The 10,413-nt window shown below is 38.5% G+C and overlaps 1 protein-coding gene across 1 annotated transcript in view; it reads left to right on the forward strand.

Annotated features, from left to right (window-relative positions):
- Positions 1–10,413, forward strand: part of GGH (gamma-glutamyl hydrolase (conjugase, folylpolygammaglutamyl hydrolase)) — a 14,417-nt gene that overhangs the window by 501 nt on the left and 3,503 nt on the right. Inside the window, exons 2-7 of the mRNA XM_009889789.1 lie at positions 743–871; positions 2,185–2,235; positions 5,377–5,461; positions 8,703–8,841; positions 9,721–9,827; positions 9,935–10,025. Of these exons, the coding sequence (XP_009888091.1) occupies positions 743–871; positions 2,185–2,235; positions 5,377–5,461; positions 8,703–8,841; positions 9,721–9,827; positions 9,935–10,025 (602 nt within the window). The remainder of the gene's footprint in view (positions 1–742; positions 872–2,184; positions 2,236–5,376; positions 5,462–8,702; positions 8,842–9,720; positions 9,828–9,934; positions 10,026–10,413) is intronic.

A 10,413-nucleotide genomic window follows, 5' to 3' on the forward strand; every position in this document is an offset into this window, starting at 1 on the left:
TCATCGGTAGGGCGCGGTGGGGTGGCGGTTCCTCAGGTGCCGGCGGCCGCTCCCCGGGGATTACCGGCCGGCCCAGGGCGGCCTCGCACCCCGCCTAAGCTCTCCTGGGGGAGGGAACGGCTCCTACAACCGAGGTGAAACCCTGACGGTTTCTGTGTGGAGTCAAAGGGCTCCTGAAGCGTCGGGTTGGTTAAAGCTTTTATAAATAGTGTTACATGCTATACATACTTTATTTAAAATTTTCCAACTATATATATATATATCTCAACTATAACTTATTTATAATCGATATTAGGAAGAAATTTTTCACTCTGAGGGTGGTGAGGCACTGGAACAGGTTGCCCAGGGAAGCTGTGGCTGCCCCATCCCTGGAGGTGTTCAAGGCCAGGCTGGACGTGGCCTTGGGCAACCTGGTCCAGTGGGACATGTCCCTGCCCATGGCAGGGGGGTTGGAACTCAATGATCTTCAAGGTCCCTTCCAACCTAAACCGTTCTATGATTCTGTGATTTAAGAGAAGCTGTACTGCTAAATAGTTAGAGCAAGGAAATTGAGTCTTAGTCAGATAACGTGTGTTTATTTGGTACCTTGTGACTAGGCATGGTAATTGATGCCCCATTGTCTCAGTGTTTGTAATTCTTTCAGGCAGTAAATGTAACACTGTAACCTGGCATATAGGAAGTGGGAGTTTAATTTTTCTTTCAGTGCATTGCATTTGCTCTTTGTATAGCGCTAACTTTATTTCTTGGACCCTTCAGGGATATTGTCACAGGAGTGTCACTTTGAGAAGTTCCACAAATTTGGAAGTTCTTATATTGCAGCTTCATATGTGAAGTTCTTGGAATCTGCTGGTGCCCGTGTTGTGCCAATAAGGTATATTTTTATATCCTTACAAGTGGGTAATAATAGTTTGATGTAAGGGGCATCTTAGAGGCACAGAAAACAGTTGTGCTGCTTTTCAGGGTGTTTAGAACCCCTCAGAGACTGTTTGAAGATTCCACTACTTGCAAGCTGGTTTAGAAATCAGAATAAAAGCAGTCTGGAACATGTAATTTTTAATATTTCTTCTTATGACCTTTATTTGAAAAATACATTTTTTGACCCTTCATAGTTTGCCTCTGTGGTTTTTGCCCCACAAAATTAACCTTCGTAGTTTGCCTCTGTGGTTTTTGAAGTTAGCTATATTCAGTCTAATTAATAGTCCCCCCCAAACACACATAGCTGTTTAGATACATAAACGCATACTGTCTTTTGTCACATTCTATAGTCCCAGAATTCAAGTAGTGGAGGAAGGCCATCAGTAGTTCTTGAGGAACTCAAAAATCCAGTTCTGCACAAACTGGGGTCACTAGCTCCATGTGTTGTCGAATTTTGGTTGTTGGGTAAAAAGTAGAAGAGTAAGTAACTTAACTGATAATACTTCATAGCCAACACTTAGCTATAAAATAGTAAGTGCACTAAAGTCGGATGTTAAAATGATAGTTGTCAGAAGTTAAAAAAGATACTAATGCCACTGCAGAAAATCACACTAGGATGTATCTACACAGTCCAGTAAGGGCACCAGTTAAGTGCCTGAATGAGAAGCCAGTGTTCCTCTCATAGCTGGTGGGGCTTTCAGAATGGTTGCTGACCAGAAGCTTTATAGATGGATGGAGGCTTCGAATTCTGGCAACTAAGTTAGATGCAGCAAAGCTGGATGCTACAAATATACCCAGTGTATCAGTTCTGCATGAGTGTAGCTGTCATACTGGTTTGCTGATATTTTGCTGGTGCTGAGGTCTTTCTCACCTTTTCACCTCTCAACTATATCTTTTCTGAAGAATGGGTGTGACCCACTGTTTGCAACTCTGCCCTTCTTGGTGTCAATTGGAAACCGGAGTTGCCGGTCTGCAGGAAATAATAACCATGCCATTCATGTAAATGTTAAATTTAACGAGTGTCTGCAAAGGGGTCTCGGAGTACCTAATCCTGAACTGTATCTGATAGGGTTTTACTTTCAGTCTTGTGGATTCTCGATCTTTACTGAGCTGTTTCGAGTGAAATACTTAGTTTGATTTGAGACTATTTTATTCTGTTTAAAGCATGCTTCCTACATATTTTCTGTTTCTGTTCAATAATGATGATATTTTTGTGGCTAAATGTGGATATTTCATATGTGTTCTGTAACTATTTTCTTGGTGTTTCAGATTAAATCTTTCAGATGAAGAATATGATAAAATATTCCACTCTATTAATGGGTAAGTTTTGAGCACTGTTTTTCTGTTGAAAGACATGATAGTTCTGGTTTTGAGCTCTGCCATATTATCAAGAACACTGTCTTTCTGCTCTCTTGAGAGGTTGTGCTGAGCACTGCAGACATGTAAATATGTTCTAAGACAGAGAGCACTATTTCATCCGATGGCTGTCTGCTGCCTTTTCTTTCTTGAGGAGCACATGTCAAATAATTTGCAACAGTGCCAAGGCTCATCTTGGCATTCTCCTGTGCTTGTCTGCAGGCAGACAGAAGTGGCATTATAGTGGTTAACAGTTTTACAAGTGAAATAGCCCACTTCCTCTTTGTGAAATTTTTCCTCTTCCTCATTTGAGTGATCACCTTAATTTTGATATTTAATAACACTTGCTGGGTGTTTCATCCCTCTTCCTACACTTTCTTCCCTCTTCCAGTCTTCTCCATATCTCCTCTGTCATAAAGGTTTCTGATTTCCTGTCTCTTCTACCCTTTCCTCTTGCGTGCTTTCTCTCTTGCTACTTGAATGGCCCATCTTGCCTGTGGTGATTCTGTGGCTTAGGTCTTTGTTAGACAAACATTCTAACTTTTCAACTGTCCACCCATGTGTTCTTCCTACATTTTAAAAGTGGGATAATGTGATCTAATTTAACACATTTTAATTGTGGACTCAGGAAAGTCAAAACCTTTTATGTTTGTCTTGTGCTAAAAGTGCCCTTTAGAAGAGTTAAATCAGCTGATGCTACACTTCACAGGCTTGATTGTGCGTGAGCCCATAGCATGTGATTGGGCTACTTGTAGTCATGAGGTGGGCATTTTAAACCATGAACATTTTTGTTAAGCTTATGCATATACTAGAATGCTAATCAACAGGTGTAGAACTTGCAGATTTAGACCTATGGCTGTTTGGGGAGAGTATTGCCCTCTTACGCTCCACAATACGCCCTGTACACTAAGATGTGGGTCTTTACAGTCTTGTGGTATAAGCAAGTATAAGACAGTGACACTTTTTCCCCTGTGGCTCCTCATGTTGGAGACAAAATGAATAATTTTATCCCTTTCTCATGGCTGCCGGCCTCTCTTTGGTTGCCAGAAGACCAATGAGGGCTCCCATTCTTTCTACCTCACCACCTAGCTCAATGCAGAAGAGGGTGTTAGGCAAGTAGATTCAGTTCCCTTATTCTTCTGTCTTTGCAGTGACTGGCAGTTTGTGCTATGTAGGTGGGTAAGGATGGTCTATATTTCCTCTTGTTTCCCTGGCAGCTAATGGCTTCCACAGTATAGCTGTGTGTAAATAACAAATAAGATCTCTGAAGGGAAGGACTTTTCATTCTGTGGAAACTTAGAATAAGAAAGAGATTTATTGATCTTTCATGCTGTAAGAGCTTAGCTCTTATTGAACACCACCTTCTTAAAATCATGAAATTTAGTATAGTAGAGACAGAATTTTATTAATACAGCAATATAATCCTGAGACAGCCTTTGAAGCTCACAGTGAGCATCATCAGCTCTAATCAGTGATACTGGAAAACAGATAGCTGCGTTTCAATCTGCTTATAACAATGTTAAGCCATTATCATTACTACTTAATGGGTTACTTCCTCTTTGCATTAGCTGAAGTGACAATTGTTTTTCCTAACTAATATTTGACAGTTTTTGGATTGAACAAAAGGAACACATGAAGTGAATTTTCTGCCCCTGCCATGTAAGGATCACCTTATTTGTCTAACTGGATCTCTGTACAAATCTATAATCTGGCCTATTTTGAAAATACTTTCAGCTATATTCATTTTATATATTGGCACTGGAGAGTGATCTGATTTATATTTTTGTGAATACTGCCCTACTTTTCCACCAAACACTTGGTGGCTTTTGCATGATCCTGTGGATCATTCACCTTAAAATAAACTTGGTCACAAGGGTTTAAACATGCACTTGCTCTGCAAATGCTTGGGATCATTTGAGATACTAGTTGTTTCTAGCTGCTTGTTAGTATCTCACTGATACAGGTTAACCATTTTCAGAGCACAGAAATGTAGAGGAAATCCTTCAGCCATTTTGGTAAAAAATCAGCAACTGATGGATGTGGCTTGAATAAATCTAGTTGGGGTTCTACTTCAGCGGGTTAGGGAGTGCTCACACATTCAGTTCGGTCAGTTCTGCGGATACTGTTCCAGTTACAGCCAGACGAGACTTCCTTTATTTCGTGTTACTGTGCCTGATGGGACATGATTGCTTTCCATGTCATCACATGTATATGTGAAATCTCCGATAGATTGTACTGTCTTTTGCGGTGTTTGGGTTAGGAGAGCTACACAGAGAATTGCCATTGCTGCGGGGTTTTTTTTGGTTGGTGTTTTTGGTGGGTTTTTTTGGAGGGGGGAAGATTGTGCACTATTTCTTTGAAATTCTCTCTGGGATTGCTTTGTCTGCTTCAGCTATATTAGATCCTGTGTGACCAAAGGTTACAGCCAAACATACTTTTCTCCTTTTTACTAGGAACTTTTTGATCTGTGTTGTCTGCAATAAGAAGGTCACTGTGCCAGGGCCGCAATTGTTTTTTACAGAAATTGAACAGGATGAATTAAGATTGGGACCAGGATTTTAAAGTGGTAGGGAGAGCCAGCTAGGAGTCAGTACAGAATTTGATGGAGTCATGGCAGGCAACCCTTTTGCCTACCAGCTGAAGTCTGTATGTTTTGTGTATTTTCTGTTTACTCTCCTCTTCCTTACGTCACTATGTTGTGATAGGAACCATTCTTCAGTAGACGAACACTAAGATTTAACGTATGATTCGGTTAAAGACTAAGACACCTAAACATAGCTGTGTGTGAGCTAGCTCTCTAAATTCACATACTTAATGGAATGCTAATCAGTACCACCAATGGAGCCTAGGGGGCTGTTCAACCTACTGACCAGGTGGATGTCTGTTCTAGAAAACCTATTTGAGTCTTCATTGAGTTTTCTGACTAGATCCTTGCTGTCCATAAGGGAATCTTTGATTCCTGTCTATGGATTTCTGAAATGCAGATGTACTAATTTAAACCTGGATCCTACCCTTAAAACCACTGCCAGACCTTTCTCTGTGTACATTGTCCAGGTTTCAGTTTGATCACTGTTGCTAATCAGATTCTTGAATGTTGCCTTTCAGGGTACTTTTTCCAGGAGGTGGTGTGGATCTTAAGACTTCAGAATATTCCAGGGTTGCTAAGATATTTTACCACAAGGCATTAGAGGTAATTACTAAGGAACAGTCTGTTCTTGTTATTGTCGCTGTTCAGAGATCAAAATGACAGGGAGGCTCATGTTTTCATAGTTTCCCATTGGCATCCAGTGTGTTAACTGTAAGCCCGATAATAAGTAGCTCGTTGCTGGCTTCTGCATAAAGAATCATTCCGTAGCTTAAGATTCAGACTTCTGACACCCTCTGCTGTTATATGTTGTGTCATGGTCTTTGGGTGAGAATAGTATCATTTATTCATTATACTTGGAGCTTTATGGCTATGGGGAACTTGCAATAAAGTAACAATAATTTCTTCCAAAAGCCCAGAGTATCCTTTGCCATGAAATGTTGAACAAAGATATACATAAATGTGATCATTTGTAAAAGTCTTATGACTAGGATTTAGACTCAGAATGAAGTCTCAAATGAGAGTCTCAAATAAACCAATTTTCAATAATATAACATTAAGGCTTCCCTTCATATATATGTTCCAGCTAGTGAAACACATTTATTCTCACTTATCTATAAGTAGATTTAAATATACCTTTGGAGGTGCAGATAAGGGATCTACGTTAGCATCTTACCTATTGGTAACTGTAAATACAGCAGATTTTTAAAGTAAACACTATCATAATTTAATCTAAAAAAGGTGGGAAGAACACACAAAAGGTTATATTAACTATTTTTTAATATTTATATGATCATTAGCTTTATTAAGAAAAGATAGAATTTCTGGAAAAGCTGGTGGTTTTTTTTTTTTTTCAAAGAACACCGGGAAGGCCCTGAATCCTTGTTGAAGATTTAATTCTCTTCGATACTAAGAGGTGGCTTTTTTCAGATAGTAATCAACACATTTTGAAGTAAAATTTGCATTGTGGAAAGGAATGGAGATTCACTGAGCTTTATATACAAGCCTTATGATTTGTTAAGGATCTTCTGTATTCAGGTTGAATAAAATTGTAAACTTTCTTCCTTTTTTCCTCTTTACTGACTTTATTTTATTTTCAGCTAAATTATCACAGAACTCATACTTCGGAAAACTTTGCCCAATTCTAGAGCCAGTTATGAGTAGTGCTTAAACTGTTACCACAGTAGAAGCACTCATTGACAGTGAGGAATTCCTCTTCTACCCTTGCTGCCGACTTCCCAACAGCAGGCAAGGGAAGTGCAGGTAGTGGCATTCACAGGACCGGTCAACTGCTGCAGTTCAGTAATCAAGTTTCCTATTCTTCAATCCCCGTGGCATGAATGATTTGTCTATCTCTGTCTTCATTCGTGGTGATTGTTAGTCTGTCGCCTTAACCCTGAATCTTGCAAAGACTGTCTCTCTTTTATGTAAGAGAATTAATCTCATTTGTCTCTTTGAAACTGCTCACTGTGTGAAGTGCAGTCTGTGTCTTGGTATTCAGTATCGGGGCAAGGGTTTCTTGTGGTTTGCAGTACTATTACGAAATTCTGTTGACATTTCACAATGATTAACTGAATTGCTTATGTCATAATTTTATGATCGGAGAGGCAGGTTTATTAGATGGTATGTGTACTTCAGGTGAGTGAAAGGCAGAAAGTAATTTTTGGTTTATCATAGGTAACCTTTACTAATAAGTTGGAATTTTTTTCTGTACTGTTTGTGATGATTGTGTGTTTTGATTTTCATCTTTTGAGACCTAATCAGTGCTGTAAAATGTTAGTAGTGTTACTAACGTAAGGTGAGCTACAATAGTCAAGAGTATATTAGCAGGTACAGAATTGACTGAATTATATGGGTTGATTTTTTTGGAGCATGTGAGGGCTCCTTTTCATTTTCAAATGTTCACAATGAGAAATGGCTTGGTCTGGCTCTGCTTTAAGATGAATAGAAGATGTGAAAGATGTGCTAATTTCCATCCAAGTCAATAGAATTTTACTAGCTAGGCAAGATGAAATACTGTTTTCCAGCTTTTAAATTAGTTTTTAATGTGACATCTTGGGTGTTGTTTAATATATGCTTAGCCTCCAGACTAATGTTTATTAAAAAAAAAAAAAGGGGTGGAGACACAAAATGTTTATAGTTCAGTTGTAATTGTTCTTAAACTGTAGTCGATTTTTTTTTTTCCTTAGTGGTTTTATTCCTCACTTACATGAAAGACAGTGGAGTTGCTAGTCCTGTGTGTCTAGCCATGCATGACAGGTGGTCATGAAGACTCTGCAGTACCATTAGCCTTCTTTCTGTAAATCTTCCATGTTTTGCTCTGAGAAGAAGTGGTTATATAGACTTTTATTACCATACTATCAGCAGTGCAGTAGGGTAACGTTTTTATTCTAAGCCTGTAATTTCAGCTTTCTCAAAAATGGCTTTTGAACAGCAGCTCTTTGAGGGGGGTGTGTGTGCATAACTTAAAAACGTTTAGAAACTAGTTAGGAAAGACTACTCAGATTTCACAGAAACAGGAGTTCTGAAACATTCCAGTCTCTAACATGCACTTACTATCAGGAATAAACCATACAAAAAAGCAAATTTCTACTGTATGTATGCACTGTGCTTGCTTAAGTGGTAAGAAGCTAGTTGTGTTCTCTTTTTGCCTTCCTTTTCGCTTTCTTCTTTTGTTTTTGCACTTACCTGCCAATCTTTATTCTTCTGAAAATGATGGTCACTTTTTTATGTTGCCTTAATTCACAATTTATCTTTTTGGAACACAGGTCCAAATCTGCTAGTTAAACAAGCCTATAAGTATAACTTAAGACCATAGTCATGCTAGTAATAAGATTTATGTTTTGTTAATACAAATGGGTGAGCACAGCCATACAGACATGGCAAAGGACCCTTGCTGTGTGATCATAATGCACATATAAAAGTATGAGTTGTAATGAATAGACTTTCTCTCAAAATGGTGGCAGATTGGTTTGTGTCCCTTCTTATGACTGCCTTTTTTATAGAAATGTTGCCGTTTTGTGGTTTCTTTTTAGGCTGCTTTCCACATTACTTATTTGTCAAACAGAACAATCAATATCAATATTAGGCTCAGTTTACTGCTTCAGTAGACATGTGTATATCCGCTAGCATTCATGTTTTTGGAGAAAAACTAAGGGAGTCTGTGTTTATTTCAGTTTTATTTATTTATTTTATTTACAATTCCTCTGGTAGCAATTTGTACTACTGTAGTAGTTTTACTTCTCACCTACACAAGAGAAAGTGAAAAGAGTAGGAAGTTCTCTTTGGTCTTCTTTCTTTAAGTCTTCATTACTTTTTCCTTTTGTTGTTGCTTTTTATTTTGAAGGCTAACGATAAAGGAGATTATTTCCCAGTATGGGGAACATGTCTTGGACACGAAGAGCTTACGTATCTCACAAGTGGCGAAGTTTTACTTGTTAATACCAAGACAAATGGTTTTGCGCTCCCTCTGAACTTTACCTCAGGTGAAAAATCTGTTTCATTTCATGTCTGAGTTTTGCTGAGAGGTTTGGTGTCTTGTTTGTGATGAATATGCAGGGGTGAATGGTTGGGAGGTTTCTGATAATTAGTTTGTTAAATTATTTCTTATTAATTTGCCATGACTTTTTTTATGAAGTCAATGGAACTCTGTCATTTTAAAGCAGAGGTGTGAGCACAAGCCATTTGAAACCAACATCAGTCAGCAAAACCCACAGTTGTCATTTGCTAATTTGGACCTACAAAAATAATGTGGGGTTAGGTCCCTTTTTGTTACCGAGTTGAACAATATTTGTGGGTCCAAAACTTATCAAACTCAAAGAGCATGTGACTTTAAATTTTTCAAATTGCATCTTTCCTATTGATGAATATTCGCATTGCTGTCCACTTACACAGTATTGAAATCAGAGGTCTCTCTTGATAGAGCTGTGCCATTCAGCAACACTGATAAAATGTGGCCTCAGTTAATATTTTATCTTTTAATTAATTTAATGTCCTTAAATCTGCGGACCGTGTAGCATTCACAAATTCTATCATTCGTACTCATTGTGAATGGAAAGGTCACTGAAATGAATGCAAAGAATGATGCCTATCTGAGTGAGAACTTTAGTAGAAAGTTGGGTCCTCTCTGGGTCAAGACTGGAGGACAGTGGTGGCAGTATATTGGAAACGTCTTGTTATTTCGGTGGTTTTCCTTGCAGTCTATTCTAAAATCATGAAGTTATACTACAGAAAAAAAGGTTTAATGCAGTATTTTATTAAAAATTAAAATTTTATTCTATTAAAAACTCCTGTTCAGTATTAATCCATTTGTTAGCAGCTTGGGTAATGGACAATATCCTTTTTTTTTTTCTTCTTTGTAATAGCTGCAAAAACCAGTAGATTATTCAAGAATTTCCCTGATGATGTACTACATGCATTTGCTACTGAGCCATTGACATCAAACTTTCATATGTGGAGCCTCTCCATGGAGGTATTTGATCATTTTTATTTCCTGAACACAACAAACACATTTGGTCTGTTAAAACTAGAAATGAATGAGCAAATAACACATCTTTTTTTCCCCCCTCCTTATCACAGAATTTCACAAAGAATGAAAAGCTTCGTAATTTCTATAATGTTCTGACCACTAACACCGATGATGAAGTGGAGTTTATATCTACCATGGAAGGTAGGGAAATTAATTTCCTTTGTAAACTGTGACTGTAACAAACTAGTTCTTTAGAGGTGTTGTGGCATTGATGTAATTTGCACTGCAAGCTTGCTGTTAGAATAGCAGGGCGAGCATCAGCCTTGTTGGGCGCTGGCTGTGAGGAGCATACTCTGTTTGCAGGGATATTTTATCTTTTGAGTACGTATCTGTGAGCCTAATTAATTACTTCACTGGCCAACTGTTCCCGTTCCAGATACACTGTTACACTTTAGTACTGGAATATTTGAGTGCTGTCATGTGAAGTGTACAGCACTCATCCTGTAGTAGTTTAATCCCTCCACAGTGCGGTGTGCCTCTGTTGCGCCTTGCTTTCGGTCTGGCTGCTTATGCTTGCGTTCATGTGATG

Source organism: Charadrius vociferus, unplaced genomic scaffold (genome assembly GCF_000708025.1).
Source record: "Charadrius vociferus isolate BGI_N301 unplaced genomic scaffold, ASM70802v2 scaffold167, whole genome shotgun sequence".
Classification (NCBI taxonomy): domain Eukaryota; kingdom Metazoa; phylum Chordata; class Aves; order Charadriiformes; family Charadriidae; genus Charadrius; species Charadrius vociferus.